The sequence below is a fragment of the Colletotrichum chrysophilum genome (assembly GCF_026319265.1).
Source record: "Colletotrichum chrysophilum strain AFK26 chromosome Unknown scaffold_22, whole genome shotgun sequence".
Taxonomy (NCBI): Eukaryota; Fungi; Ascomycota; class Sordariomycetes; order Glomerellales; family Glomerellaceae; genus Colletotrichum; species Colletotrichum chrysophilum.
In genome coordinates, this window is record NW_026517309.1 from 320,296 (window position 1) to 335,741 (window position 15,446).

A 15,446-nucleotide genomic window follows, 5' to 3' on the forward strand; every position below is an offset into this window, starting at 1 on the left:
AATGCGGCCCTCCCGAACACCGCCGAAAGAGTTCAGTTTAGAATCCAAACTTACTTCAACATTCAACACGTCGATCTGGCATTCGAAATCATTGTGTTGATGGAACGCAAACGATATAGGTTGGTTTCCCGAAAACCAAGACCATGAGGGCCCTTGATAGTTTTGAAGCCTGAGAGTGGGCTCGGCCTTCCATGCACGTGTTTGCCACAGAAGATCCAGAGGGAGCGACTGCCCCCAAAGTCCAGCATAGTAGGCGTCTTGTAGCTTGCGACTGAACATCTGAGATAGACCGGATATCGCAATAGCTCGGTCCTCGGGCTTAGTGAGCCTACCATGGGTGAATTTTCCAATTTTCCTTCTCCATAGACGATGCATGGCAGGTGTAGACGTGTATGTTTCAGAAAGGCCGGTCACTTTGGAACCATTCCCTTGGGCACTGATCATGAATCGTCTGTAGTTTTCTTGAAACCTGTCAAGCCTCTCTGCGGGTTGCGCTTCACCAAGATATTGCTCCGTGGACGCGCAAGACCAATGTACTCGCTCGTACTCAAACTCCAGCAGTCTTACTGAAAGCCATTTTTCCTGAAAACACCATCCCCGGGTCTCTGTTGGTGGTGAACAATAGTACTCGTGTTTCAAAGAAAACGCAGTTGCTTCCAGATCGCCTGAAAACCTGGAAAGCCTCAATTTGAGCGGAACGATGAGGTCTGCAATGTTCTCCAGTGGGGGGTATTGTAAGAATCCGTCGGCGCAAGCTTGAGCGCGGCTGGCCACGATTGTAACAACTGCCTGGTTGCATATGTCTGGCATCTGGGGAATCTCCTCGTCGATATCATTCTGGTCATCCTGGACTATGCAGAAAGCGTCTACCCATAAGTAGCTGAGGCCAAGGTTGTTGGTAACTTCAACTGCATCTTGAATGGTTTTGCCGATGTTCTCCCAGGGAACTGTCCAACTGTAGGCCTCGAGGCGACTTTTTGTTGTTTTGCCAGGTTGGTCTCCGCCCCAACAATAGCTTAGTGCCGCGTACGGCTCTGCCATGTCCAAGCCGGTTCGGAGGCGCACTCTCAGACTGAACTTCCCATCTCTTTCCTCAATGTGTATTAGTCTTTTTGGAGAAAATGATTTCCTATTGGCGCGGCATTTCTCATGATACTTCTGACAATAATTGAGCATCTGCCGCAATTCCATTTGCGCAGTTACATCAACGCGCTTCGTTAGAGGGGGTTCGACTTTGCATACGCTTAACTCGTCTATTTGCGCGGCCGTCAATTCTTGTTTTTGTTCTATCCAGTTCGTCAGTATTTATACCCTGGTTATAGATTACTCTAAAGATGGGGTGAATTACCATGTGGAATGAATAAATCTATACGCAGTTCCCAGCCGTCCAAACCAGAGGATGGTTCAGAACAGTGAGTATTTGAGTCCCAAAATCCGAAGCTGACAAGGGCACAAGGAATCGCTGATTTCTGGAAATCCAATGCATATGGTTCGACCCATAGCATGAGAGTTTTCGAGTCTTCATCTTTCAGAAGACCAGCGTTTTGTTGGAAAATCAAGTCAACAAGAAAGGTAGCCAAAGGACAAGCGATATGAGCTCCGTGTTTGAAGTCTTCGAGGCAAATATTCATGCGGTATTTTGTCCCTGGGCCATTAGAAAATGAATTCATCTTCTCTGGCAACGGACATGAATCGTCTATGTAAAAGTTCAGGCATATCTTGCAGGTGTGCCTGAGGTGGAGAGACATGTTGGTTTTCATTTGCAGAAAACTGTCGACAGAAAAAGCGGAAAGGTTGAAATGGGGTATAACGTAGGTAGCTTGATCCTCCCTTCCAAGTATTCGTGGCGCGTGTAGACAAGTTTCATTTATAGTCTCCTAAAGTATACAGCCTCATACTGCCAAGCTTAGGCAGTAATGATATGTGTCTGTTGGCGATTGGGCGGTACACCGAATCAATCTCACACCATTGAATGCATACTCAGGTGTCTCACTTAGCGAGACATGCAGGCCACGAGAGTGTGCTGCGGTGATGTAATTAGCGTGTCCAGATCATGATTCAGCTAAAAGGCTGGTGATTCTCGAGGTGCTAATCACTACAGTCCGGATTGAACCTTTCGTGTCTCATTTTGGGACATTCCCAGGAAAAACACCAGACTGGCTTCAAGCCTGTTGGCTTTGCAGCCATTGTGATGTTGCAGGTTTGTAATATGCAGGCTGAATTGGCAAGGAATCTCTTCAATTCGAACTCCAAAATAAAATCACACTGTTTTTAAAATTCGCATGTCATTAATAGGGGGCTTAGAGGCCCAGTCTCAAATTTTGATTTCTTCGATTGTACGCGGGTTCGATGATTGATTAGCAAATATCAACGTAGGACTGGCCGAAGCCAAAGAACTAAGACGTCTTGACAGCTTGAGATATTCTATAAACCTCGTAATGACTCAAAATGCCCGTAACATGTTAAAGCACGCCGGTGCTTATCAACCAGGGAAGCCCGATGAAGACCCAAGCCATCATGAAAATGGCAAGCGGTGCCGCTGCAACCGAGCTGAAACTTTCGAGCAGCTCAAGAACATAAACCACGAGAGGTTTCATGATCCATAACAACGATTTGATCGGCTTGTAAATGAAAGTCACAAAGACCATTCTTAGACACCGAACCCAAAATCGCTCGTCTGTGGCAGGTGGTTCTTGCCCTGGCTGTCCGGTAGGTCCTGCCGCATGCTGGGATTCGCTGGTAGTTTCATTCCCTTTGAAGGTCATGACATTAGTCTTGGTTCCGGGTGGATATGAAGCAGTCGAAGGCGGGAAGATACCGGGCAATCGTGCATCTCGCTGCCACCGTGGGCCGGCTGGTAGGGTGAAGATCCCTCGCTCACGCCTAGAGCCCTGCACATCGTGAGTCCGGCCTTTTGATCGGAACATGCCGATTGTACACGAATATGAGGGACGAAAAGCTTTGAATACTCGGGACTCCAAATCTTTGCAATGTTTGCTAAGGATGCTCGTGAGCGGCTGATGCGGGAAAAGCCGCACGCAGCCTGATGTTGTTTTTGAATGCCTTGCCAAGGCCCAGACGGCACTGCGGCTCGGCTGTCTAGTATGACATGCAGCCAAGCGAGACAATGCTGAAATGCCCAACTAATATCGGGTCTTTTGAGTAGGCTTAACGTCACCAGCACTGCGGGAAGATTCTTTTATTTCAGTTCGATTGCACGATGCAAACTGCAGTCAAGTGTGCTAAGAACCACGCCTGTCGTAGGATCAATAATCCAATTCCATGGAGGACTGGTGTCATTTCATTTAAATTTGGACATCGTCAAAAGCTTCTTGTTACTTCATGCGCCCCTCAAATACCAACATCCAACTTGACTGAGCCTTCTTTTACAGGCCCATGCACTTGAACTTCAACAGATTATTCTCCACAATCTCTTTCTCCATAGTCATCAGCTTTGGCATATCCCACATGCAGCTGAGCCATCTTCCACCAAGCCACTCCCTCTTCTTACTGGTAAGATAGGGAATGGAATGGGCAGCTAGCTCTGGGGTATCGGTCATCCTGACTACTCGGACGTCAGCATTTTTTGTTAAGAATAGAGAATCGAACTTTTTACACTGTAGTTTTTCGGGTAGGTTTGACGATAAGTCAGTCGGAATACCACCAGGGTGGATGGAGAATGCGAGAACCCCCTACCAGTTGCATCGTCAGTTTCGACCGTAAGGTATAACACAGACTCGGGCTGCGTGAGACGTACCTGATCACCATATTCATCCTGAACAAATTCGGTAAAGCGGATGAGGGCGAACTTTGATACGTGGTATGCACCACCACCGGCCCCCATGAAGTGCGCCGCAACTGAAGACATATTGACAATCGTCTTATCGCCGCCCTTGAGCATCAAGGGCAAGAACGCTTTGGTGGCTCTGTATGTGCCCCAGTAGTTCACATCCCAGGCCTTCATGTACTCATCATCATCCGTGTCCAGCAGCAAGTTGAATGGGGCCATGTAACCGGCGTTGTTAACCAAGATGTCCAGCCGCCTCCATTCGGTCGTTAGCCTCTCCGCTGCCGCTCTTACGCTGGCCATGTCACTGACGTCCATCTCGAGGGCAAACACTGTGGGCTCATCTCGCCCAGCGTTCTTTGCCGCTTCACGGACGGCAGCGACAGTAGAAGAGACGTCTGATCGAGCAGCTACCGCAATATGAGATGCGCCGGCTTCGGCGTAGCCGATCGCAATGGCCCTGCCCAGTCCCTTGCTGGCACCCGTGATGAGAACCGCTTTCCCGGAGCAGTCTGATGAAGTGAGTGGGTTGATCTCTGGGTACGTGTCGTGATGGATCACATCTCCGGTGAATGTGTCAACTGCAGGCTGTCAGACCGATTGAGCTAGATCGGAGACGAGGTCTAGAAGCATACCCTTGCGAGGAGGGAGACCGGTGGGCCCCGCGGGAGTGTTTTCCGCCATGAGTGGAGTCAGGTTCAGTTGAACGAGCGTTCGTTTGATCTCTGTTTCGACGTCTTCTTTCAGGAAGAAGTTGTAGATTTGGTTCAACATCTTGGCCGGTTGCGAACCTTCGGCGGACGCTAGTATCGTAATGCCGGACTTCCCCACGCTTCAGGGGTGGCGCTCAGGCAGAACAGGCGTTTTGTTTGTACCACGCCTCGATCCAGTCCGCAAAGTGGCGGAACCTTGCTCTGCAAAACGCATTTGAAATTGGATCTGATGATGTTTTAAATGGAAGACGACACGAGGTTTTCAAGACCGCGCTGCTGGGCTTGCTTACCACCCCAGGATGGGCGTAAGCGAGCGCATCCAGCCGCTCAGCCATTGCCAGCGAATACACTGTGGAGCTGGCCGCTGACTCTTCTTGGTCAGCGGGGCGCATATCGCTTGTGCAAAGGGTGCTCATAAAACCATGATCGATTGCAGCAGTCCTTATATCATCCGGTGAAAAGCGGTGAGTGCCGGGCAAGCCGGGTTGCTGCCGATCAGAGTGTATCGGCTGTTACCGTGAATCCGGGGCCGGTCCGAGAACAGCCCCACTGAATCCGTGATTTCCTCCGAACATGCATACCGAGGGCCCATCGACGGCTCTCAGGGTTGTATTTTGATCTCCGGCAGCTTATCAAGATTCAGCTGTTCAACGCTCTAGCTAGATGAGGCAGCTACATCAAGATGCAAGTAAGACAAACACCCCACTAATCGCACGAATCCCCTTGCTGGATAACACGAGATTGCTGACCGGGGTTGTAATCCTCCGAACCTATTTGAGGCTGGTATCAGCCCAGAAGAACGCGTCAATTGATATCGCGGCTACACCTGCGCCACGAAGCGTTTTCTGACATTGGAGTGCGTTAGTGGTTCGTGAGACCAAATCTCACATCAGTTGCACTCAAAACGCCAACAGCATGGCATCATCTTGGTTTGCCATGGCCGTCTCCCGCCTTTTGTGTTCGGTGTATGCAGCTTCATTCTGCCGCGATCCTTCAACTTACAATTTCCCGCCCCTTCTAGACGTAACTCTAGATGATCTACGCCAAGGGCTCGACAGCGGCCTCTTCACTAGCGTTGACTCGGTGAATGCCTACGTTGCTCGCATTGATGAGGTGAACGATGACCTCCATGCCGTCGCCGAAATCAACCCTGATGCAGTCTCCATCGCTGCTTCTCTAGACCAAGCTCGGGCGCAAGGCGGACCTCTTCTTGGACCTCTGCACGGCCTCCCAGTGCTGCTGAAGGACAACATTGCCACCAACGACAAGATGAATAACACTGCTGGCTCTTTCGCGCTCGTCGGCGCAAGAGTCGGCGAAGACAGCACCGTAGCGGACAAGCTCCGCAGAGCCGGTGCGGTCATTCTTGGCAAGGCCACCATGGCTCAATGGGCGACTTGCCGGGGTACTAACTCCAGCGCTGGATGGTCTGCTCGAGGGGGCCAGCCGATCGGGGCGTACCATCCAAACCAAGACCCGCTGGAGTCCTCCTCAGGAAGTGGTATCGCATCTTCAATCGGTCTCGCGTGGGCTTCACTTGGAACGGAGACTCTGGGATCGATTACTATGCCCTGCGATGTCTCCAATCTTGTGGGGATCAAACCCACCCTCGGTCTCGTCTCACGGCACCTCGTCATACCCATTACTGAGCACCAGGACGTAGTCGGTCCGATGGCTCGTACAGTGAAAGATGCTGCGCATTTACTAGCAGCTATCACAGGGCCAGATCCTCGAGACAACTACACTTCCGCCATACCGTTCACAGAGACGCCAGACTATGCTGCGGCTTGTGTCGACTCAGGTCTCCAGGGGAAACGAATTGGTATTCCGAGGCACCTGTTCAAAGACACCCCTTTACCAAACACCAACTACTCCATCTCAGTCTTCAACTCGGCAGTAGACATTCTGAGATCTGCCGGAGCTGAAATTGTTGACGACGTATGGCTTCCCGTGGGTGACCATGTTACACGTCTGCTCAATCTGTCCAGCCAGGTTATGGGCGCAGACTTCCTCGTAAACCTCGAGGAATACTTTGCGAAGCTCACATACAACCCTTACAACATCACCACGGTCGCCGAACTTCGAAACTGGACGCAAGACGATCCACGTGAAGGCTATCCGGAACACAATACTGAAGTCTGGGATATAGAACTTGTCAGAGGCGTTCGCAACACCGATCCCCTCTTCTGGGAGCTTTACACCGAGAGACAGTATCTTGCTGGTCCACTGGGGTACGCAGGGGCTTTGAAGAACCACTCGCTGGACGCTCTGGTACTTCCAACGAGATATATCCTTGGTCCCGCCGCGCTTCTGGGCACGCCCGTCATAGCTGTTCCTTTCGGCCGGCACCCAGATGACACACCGATTGTGAAAGATGACTTCGGCAATCTTGATGTCTTGGCACCGAACTTGCCTTTTGGTATCGGTTTTGCTGGAGCAGCGTTCAGTGAGGAGAAGTTGATAAGCATAGCGTATGCTTTCGAGCAGAAGACTAAAGCTCGAACTGCGATCAAGCCATACATCCAGCCAAAGACTGAGTTAGGGGATATTGTACAATCAAGGGAATGGCGAACGAATCGGCTGGATCTGGTGTAGAGGAAGGATCTACTCTTTGGGTGATCACCCAGGTGATCGGTAGGTCTTCACAAGAATTTGATACCAGAGGACGTGCAAAGCCCCGGTATTTAAATAAGGTAAGGAAACGTAACCAATTATCAAATCTGCATATATGTATTTACATCTACACACAAATGAGAAAACAAGTGCATGAGGTATGCACCAGCAACTTCAAATTCACCCAGTAAGCTTACTCTAAAACGACTGTAAAACGATCTATAAAGCAGAACGAAGATATTGCACCACTTTGATATGACTCAGTGCCACCGAGCTCATGCCAGACGCCTTCAAAAGCGGTGGGTTATCATCAAGATATTTCAACCCTGAGACGACACTTTCTTTCAAACACTTCTTGGCCTCTCGGAGTGCAAAGTCAAATGCCGTACGCCCCTTTTCGTCTGTAGCTCTGAAGCCTGCTCCATGCTTCTTGAGAACCTGGAGTACTGCTAGTGGCTCGAATCTTGAGACGGACCCGTCAACCCAGGTTCTTACGACACCGCACACTGGTGGCAGTAACAGTTCATCCGAATCATGTGACTTAGATCCCCGGAAAACACCAAAAAGCGAAGTGCTCGACCGTTTGTTGTTTGGAAGTTGCATGGGCTGGTCAGCTGCTCCAGGCCCCCCTTTTTCAAGAAGGGCTTCGTATACTGGCAATCTGCTGTACCTCCACATGCCGTGCGCCGCCCTCAACAGTTGTAGAGCTTGTTTTTGTGAGGCTTTGTTAATAAGAGTGGTCACGGAAGTGTTGATCTTGGAGACGATCTCCCGGCCTTGAGGATTGCACGGCGGGAACGCAAGCAACCCGTCACACGACAGCTGATTCCGATCCGTGATATCAAGAGATAGAAGAAACTCCACGACCGCCTTCTGACCAAAGGTTGCAGCCATCCACAATGGGGTTCGCACAATACGCCTGGCCTGATCAGATTGGTCCGCATTCTTCTGCGGCACGAAGAACTGCTCAGGCGTGTTGATTAGAGCGCCGAGCATTCTGTCGTGGGGGTTTCCGAGCGTGAGCAGGAATTCAATCTCTTTCACGCAACCGGCAGCCCCGTCCCTCCCTAGCCATTGGTCTGGTACAGGATCTGCTATAGAGAAGAAGGATAACAATGAATAGCAAGGCAAGTAAGAGCCACTTGACTCTCTGAACTCGGTCCAGGTGTCAGCCGGTTTTTGGTGGAATGTGCAAAGCATATCCGGGGTCTGAGGTGTCAGGGGCAAGGCTTTCATGCTGACCATCTCAATGATGTTCCGTCGAATACAGTCAAAGCAAACTTGACCAGCCTTTTTGGGCTGATTCGGGTACCATTTTGCGGAAAGCGCATCGACGTAATAGTTCTTTCGCAGAAAGTCGGTACCTAGGTCAGCCGCCGCTCCCACGTCAGTGATGGCCATCTCAACCATGTCCCGGTATAACGCGTGAAGTCTCTGGGCCGGGTTAGAAGAGCTCACCGAGATTTCGCCAATGGACACTGAGGCCATGACGGTTCTCTCGGGCCCCTCTGGCAACATGTCTTTCCAGATGTCTTCATCCGGGTCCATTGTCTTGCGACAGACGTCAACCATAAGCGACAAACAAGCGAGGGTTCTCTCGTCATCACGGCCGCGGACCTCCATGTTCAGCTCGATGGCTTGCATGCAGTGAGACTTTGCATGGTCTAGGTCCGACTTGAGGGCGTACGTCTCAGCGAGCAAACGATGGACGTCGCTCGTTTGTGCTGGGTCGAGCTCCTCCCTCTGTGAAAGGCGATTTAAGATGAGGAGAGCTTCGTCCGCTTGGCTAAGCTGTACCAACGCAGTGGACAAGATCAGCCGGATGTTGATGTTGACATCGTCATACGCAAAACCCTCGGCTTGAGTCACCCCATAAGATTGAAGTAAGCGAACCACCCCGCCAAGGTTCGGCTCAGCGAGTAGTATTTCGGCCTGGACTAGACGTTGAGCATCGAGATGGAGCGCAAGACTGGGATACCTTTTGCATAGAATCTCGGCGTCTTTACTGTTGGGATCCGTTTCACCGAGAGCTTTTGCAAGCATGCGGATCAGACGAGGGTCCTTTTCAGACCCAGGCTGGCCATCAAGCACTCTAACAAGATGTGGAATAGCCTTGGAGAATTGATTGCTCGCAATCATCTGCTCGGCGTGCTTGATCCGTCGCTGGTTGAGTTCGTCGGCGAGGCTTTGGCTGCTAACGCCCGTCGCTCTCGATGTTAACGAAGTAGCTTCTGAGATTGGCGCAGTGGATATGCTTCCAGCTCGAGTTGATGCGGTGTCAGAGAGAGATCTGGCATCGTCGCCGTTGACGTCGATTGCCCAGTCTGAGATTTGTCTGTGCCTATCTCCGTGTATGTATGGACCGAAAGCCAGCCCGGCACTCAGCATTTCGCCAAAGTCTACCTCTATGGGGGCAACAGAGTAAGGACCTCGTCTCGTGCGGACCGTCGTATTGCGGGAAAGAGGACTTAATGGGCCGGACAACATGGATTTGGAGTCGAGGGTTGTGGCTGCGTCTTTGATGCTACCGCACAGTCCTTGGGTTGCCATTATCATCGAGCGGGTTTCTTCGAGCATCTCCATGTCAATTTGCAGGTCTGAATAGCTTGTACTTCTCGAAGCTGTCTCTGGCACATCTGTGTGTTGAGGTTCGTCTAGCTGGAGTGCGACCAGAGTGCTGCTGACGCGGGACAGGCGTTCGGAAGCAGTTGCTGAAGATGTCAAAGTAGCCATAGAAGCTTGCCGGGCGCTGAAGGAAGTTTGTGACCCTTTGTTTTGATCCGCCAGTGCCTCTGGGTTGCTGCGATCATTGGCATCACTGGATTCGGTCTTTTTGAATTTGGCCTGCTGGATGTACAACTCCTGGGCCATCAATTCCTGCTGATGTTCTGTTGTTGCTGTCTCTAAGTCCTGCATTCGTTTTGCGAGATCTTCAACCAACATGGAAATCTTCGCCGTCGTAAGCGGGTTATTGCTCGCAGCTGCGTTGTACCTAACACAAGCCGCCTGGTTAGAGACGAAGGCCGTCTAGACTGAAACCTGGAATAGACAAACGACATACCCTGAATGTACTATAACCGGAAGTTGGAGTGCCCCTATGCAAGTTGCGATCTGCCCCCTGAGCGCATGAATTTGATCATCATATCGTTGAAAACGTGCGTACGTCCTCACAGAGGTCGCCCATGATCTATCGCGGTGGATCTTGACGAAGATGTTGGAAAGCCGCGTGTACGCGCGATCGCATGATTTGATCACGGGGACGAGCTCCGCGTACCGACAGATATGCTCACCAAAAGTTCCGCTGGAGATGCAGTTCTCTAGCAAATTAAGATGGAACCTGGTAGCCTCGAGCTGCGACTCAAAGTCCTCTATCCTATCATCGATGCGCCGGATGTCATGATACGCGCTGCTGGCAACTTGAACTGTCTTTGAGAGAGCGACCACGAGCTGGAGCACGGCGGTGGCGCCGCCTATTACTTCCATCTTCGCATATGAGGTTCATGAGATTGCGTGGGAAATGCCATGGCCATTTCCCTTGACAGATAATGCCCATTTGAAATACTAGGGAGAGCTGACGTGGAAGGAAGCGGGGTCGGGGGGCTTGATCAGGCTGGCAAAGGGGGTTATCAGCTATCTGTTGGGAGCATTCTGCTTGCATTTCAGATCAGGCTCTGTCCCGCATTGGAGCGAACTATTGATTTTCTCTACTGCGCCGCCACAACATGCGTGCGTCAGACACGGCAGGATCTTGCGCCATCCTCTTTCTGATCAACTGGTGACGTTCGTGGTTAAATTTAGAGGCGGCGTTCGCGAGCACTCCCAGAAGGCAAGGAACTTGCGTGTTTCGATTTTCTTGTGTACAGAGGCCGATAAACAAATATGAACTTTGTCGTTGGATGAAAGGGTCTTCAGTCATGTAGAAGTCAGGGCTTGTCTGCCTTTCACCAAAACAAAGGAAATTGAGGTTTCCGCGGGTTGAACCTCGCTCTCCGCGGACGCGTGAAGTTCATATGAATGATGGGCTAGGGTCTCTGGAATAATGTCAGCGGCGTTTGTTGAGAGGAAGGACCCATTTTGTCCGGAGCCTTCCACTCTTCCGGGAAAGCCCATCATAATAAGGTCATGCTTTCTAATAATAAGAGGCTTTGGGGGCCAAATGGCAGGCCACGCCCTACTGCGTACACATTCTATATCAGTGGCCGATTGTACACTCGACAGGATCCACAATTCTGAGGCTTTCGGCATTCATGAGCTAGGTGCTGTGCCACGGTGCCTCTGACTCACAGCCTGTTATGACTTGCGATTTAACCAAGAATCAAGTGTTGGCTCACTGGCCTGACTGTCGAGTAGTCGGCAAGAGCGATGCACCACCTTCAGGGAAATAGTGGCTTCCAAAGGCATTGTACATTCTTCAACTACTTGGAGAGAGTACCTAGTGCAACATTCACTTATTGCTGACGGACTTAGAGTCCGCGCCGGGTTGAGGAACGGGTCCCCGGTCGTCCCGTGTGAATGATTCTCGGAAGCTTAAGTAGTGGGCTCGGGGAGATAGAATGAACCGCTTTAATATAAGAAGTTTTCAGACCACCCGTTATGGGTTGATCCGAACAGTACGACAACGTCGGAGTCAGAGCCGGCCTAGGAGGCCGCGGCTTAGCTCGCGCAACAACCCACTTCCCCTGATGATAGGACTTGGCGGTTGATTGAGAGTCACGTAGCACTCCAGTTGCATTAATCCTAGTCAACCACATAGCGAATCTATAAATATGTTCCTGTACCAAAGCCCCTTCGCACTATTATGTTGTCGCGCTTCTTCAACATCCACAACACGCTCATTCAACCAATTTTCAACGCTGTAAAAATGCCTTCTACTCTGAAGATCGCCCTTCTGGCCTTCGCCGCTCTTGTCTCCGCGGTGCCATCCTCCCCCAACAATGATGACGGTACTCTTTTCGCAGTAGAAAGTCAGTGAAAGCCCCACACCCTCTGCCCTACCTCGATGTTGACTTGATGACAGAGCGATGCGAGGCACTCTATGCCAAGTGCAATGAGAACACCGACTGCTGTGGCCCCACACCGGTCTCGTGCAACTACATTCCCATCTGCGGCGACAACCGCTGTGTGTCTTATGACCCTAACACCCCGTACAACCCCACGTGCTTCTAAACAGCTATACTTGGATTGGATAATGGAACAATTGGGTGGGATGATGGGACCAGACTGTTCTTAGGAGTTCCTCACATAGCACAAAAATGCATTGAACAGCCACGGCTTTGAACATTCATTTTGAACCCAATAACGCGTACACTCAACACTTGGTATACGTCACGCTTTAAGTGTGAAACCGAGAGAAAGGTACAACTCCAGCAGGGATAAGGTCTTGTATATTGCTGGCTTCACCTAGTTCCAATCCTGTCGTTGTTCTTGCGGATGTAGCGTAGAGTCGGTGGGCGGCCGCGAGGTTAATTGAACAACAGTTCGGAGATGCTGGGATGAGTTACGATCTCAGCGTGAAACCAGCAGACCGTATCCCTTCGCACGAATGGATCCATAAAAACTCAGTCTTTCCTTCAATATTTTGAACGCCGGCCCTCCTGCCTTTCAGGCCGGTAACTGCAAATGGAACACCCTCTGACTTCGTCATGTATGCCTGATAATTATTGGTACTGCGCCCAAAGACAAGAATGTCTGCCTCACTCCAGAGAAGAGGGGTCAAAGTCCTCCTTCATATCAGGCACCCAGCCCTTTGGCCTCTCTGTGCCCCGAATCGCTAGACCGTAGCCCAGCTTCTCCACCTTGCGCACCGACTGCCTCATAACCTCCATCTTTCCTCTGAAGTCCTTGGTCGGAATCTCTGGCAGGATCTCGAAGCAGCTGCTCAGCTCGTGAATATCCTGCAGGATGTTGCGGCCCTCAACGCCGGCGAGCTGTCCCGTTTGGGCTGTCGTGACGGTGGCGAAGCGCATCATCTCGCCGAACAGGTCGAAGAGGCCGTACATGTAGTCGTTCTCGGTCAGAGGCACGTTTGCCGGGACCGCGGCTGCTGTGTCATCTGGGCTGATGAGGGTCTGGGTACGCAGGTAGTGGGTGAAGGAGAGGGCCTCGACAAGTTCCTCGAGACAGCGAAGGGAGTAGGCGTAGCGGTAGCGATTGATGCCCTGGATGTCGCCCTCGATTGAGGTGAGGTGGTTCTTGATCTCTTCCATGCGGGTGTTGAGTTCCTTCTGTGCGAAGTTGGGGAGTTCACCGAGCTTGTTGACTCTGTGTTGTGTCAGTGGACAGTGGTGCACCTGCTGGATGCGCAGGGGCGAGGGTACCTTTGGCAGGTGAAAATTCTGTCCAAGTGTTAGCCGATTCATTCTGATTCTGTTCAGACGAGGAAAAAAATACATCTTCTTGCTCAGAGCAGTGACGTCTCTCGAGGCCTTGATGATGCGCTCTCTCCGGTCGTGGTGCTCGTCCAGCTCGTCGCGGAATTTGGTGAACATGGGTGTAAACTGCGTCACGGGTGCCGCGGGCTTCTGCTTGGCCTCATTGGACCGCATGTTTCCATCACGATCGCGCTTAGACATCGTGAGTTTGTTGCAGCGATTGTTGAGTGCCGTTGATAAAGTGCCCTCCGCGATGAAGTCGGTGATGCAGTTTGATGGTTGATGCACAGGGTCAGAATTGATGGTGGGGTTGATTGGAGCAGAACCCCCGGGTGTGGGTCCATACACAGTGTAGCGGCGGGTGCGGGTCTCTGCGACAGCCAGGGGCTTGCCAGTTATGCCCACGTCACTCAAATTTCCCCAGTTGGGAAGGGGAAGCTACGACTTGAAGCTTCAATAATCACGCGACATCAACAAATCGGAGCCCGGGTGTTGCGATCGAATACTGCACGGTGTCCAATGGCAGTGTAAAGTGTCACATCTTACCGGAAATACTGGGAGGATTGAAACACCGCCCAACCATGGCCGGCCTCAATGCGCTCTTCCGGCCCGTGCCGCTCTTCGGCGCCGCCGCGCTTCTCCGCGTCGGCATGCTCTTTTATGGTCTCTGGCAGGACGCCAACTCGGCAGTCAAGTACACCGACATCGACTATTTGGTTTTCACCGATGCCGCCCGCTTCACGGCGCAGGGGCGCTCACCTTACGACCGCGAGACTTACCGCTACACGCCTCTCTTGGCGTGGATGCTCGTTCCGACCGCCTGGGATGGATGGTTTTCGTTCGGAAAAGCGGTCTTTGCTGTGGCAGATCTCCTGGCAGGATGGCTGATTGTGCGTATTCTGAAGAGTCGCGGCGTCGATGAGGGAAGGGCTCTGAAGTTTGCCAGCATTTGGCTTCTCAACCCAATGGTTGCGACAATCAGCACGAGAGGAAGCTCCGAGGGTCTGCTCGGTGTGATGGTGATGGCACTTCTATGGGCTGTTTTGGAAAAGCGGACGGCATTGGCCGGTCTTCTGCTCGGATTTGGGGTGCATTTCAAGATCTACCCGTTCATCTACGCACCGGCAATCGTCTGGTGGATGGATGATGAGACCCTGGGACGAAAGGGGGCTGAGCGTGCGAAGTCTCTTCCTAAAGTCCTCGTCAACTTCTTGAATCCGGAGAGGATAAAGCTGGCAGTCGTCAGTCTTGCAACATTCATGGGTCTGAACATTGCCATGTTCGAAATGTGAGTCTTAAATGAAACTCTCTTTGGTTGCCATGCTAAGATCCTCCAGCTACGGCACCCCGTTCTTGGTGCATACCTACTTTCATCACGTCACCAGGATAGACCACAGGCATAATTTCAGTCCGTACAACATCCTTCTCTACCTCAATTCGGCACTGCCATCCACAGCGACCATCAAGGTTGAGTCTGTGGCATTCTTCCCTCAGATTATGCTCTCGACCATACTCATCCCTCTCGTTCTGGCGAAGAAGGATCTTGCAACATCAATGATGGCGCAGACTTTTGCATTTGTTACCTTCAACAAAGTCTGCACCAGTCAGTACTTCCTCTGGTACATGGTCTTCCTCCCGCTCTATCTCCCCAATTCGGCATTTCTGAAGAGCCCGAAGCTGGGAGTGACGGCGCTGGGTCTCTGGGTTGTTTCTCAAGCTGCATGGCTGCAGCAGGGATTTCAACTCGAGTTTTTGGGATACAGTACATTCTTCCCGGGCCTTTTTGCGTCCTCGGTGGGATTCTTCTTGGTCAATTGCTGGATCCTAGGTGTCATCATTGGTGATGGAGCAGAGGCAGCGAGCACTGTCAAGGCCATCGAGGCCAAGAGTTGATATAGCAATACATGGCAACACTGGCCTGTTCATTCTGAATAAAACTAGATTTAATTAAAGTGTGGCTCT

General features: G+C 51.4%; 5 protein-coding genes across 5 annotated transcripts; 2 read left to right on the forward strand and 3 right to left on the reverse strand.

Annotated features, from left to right (window-relative positions):
- Positions 1-3,386: 3,386 nt before the first annotated feature.
- On the reverse strand, positions 3,387-4,561 carry COL26b_003860 (uncharacterized protein; the record flags this gene model as incomplete). The annotated part of the gene is made up of 4 exons (XM_053176746.1): positions 3,387-3,568; positions 3,662-3,692; positions 3,758-4,368; positions 4,423-4,561. 4 exons carry the CDS (start codon positions 4,559-4,561, stop codon positions 3,387-3,389), a joined length of 963 nt encoding a protein of 320 aa, XP_053039356.1.
- Positions 4,562-5,415: 854 nt separating this feature from the next.
- Positions 5,416-7,095, forward strand: COL26b_003861 (uncharacterized protein; the record flags this gene model as incomplete). The annotated part of the gene is made up of 2 exons (XM_053176747.1): positions 5,416-6,166; positions 6,221-7,095. The coding sequence occupies 2 exons, from the start codon at positions 5,416-5,418 to the stop codon at positions 7,093-7,095; spliced, it is 1,626 nt and encodes a 541-aa protein (XP_053039357.1).
- Positions 7,096-8,180: 1,085 nt separating this feature from the next.
- On the reverse strand, positions 8,181-10,596 carry COL26b_003862 (uncharacterized protein; the record flags this gene model as incomplete). The annotated part of the gene is made up of 3 exons (XM_053176748.1): positions 8,181-8,207; positions 8,356-9,322; positions 10,277-10,596. 3 exons carry the CDS (start codon positions 10,594-10,596, stop codon positions 8,181-8,183), a joined length of 1,314 nt encoding a protein of 437 aa, XP_053039358.1.
- A 2,210-nt stretch (positions 10,597-12,806) lies between these two features.
- COL26b_003863 (uncharacterized protein) lies at positions 12,807-13,685 on the reverse strand (the record flags this gene model as incomplete). Its single annotated transcript, XM_053176749.1, has 2 exons — positions 12,807-13,374; positions 13,504-13,685. The coding sequence occupies 2 exons, from the start codon at positions 13,683-13,685 to the stop codon at positions 12,807-12,809; spliced, it is 750 nt and encodes a 249-aa protein (XP_053039359.1).
- A 380-nt stretch (positions 13,686-14,065) lies between these two features.
- GPI14 (GPI mannosyltransferase 1) lies at positions 14,066-15,377 on the forward strand (the record flags this gene model as incomplete). The annotated part of the gene is made up of 2 exons (XM_053176750.1): positions 14,066-14,772; positions 14,894-15,377. 2 exons carry the CDS (start codon positions 14,066-14,068, stop codon positions 15,375-15,377), a joined length of 1,191 nt encoding a protein of 396 aa, XP_053039360.1.
- Between the last annotated feature and the right edge of the window lie 69 nt (positions 15,378-15,446).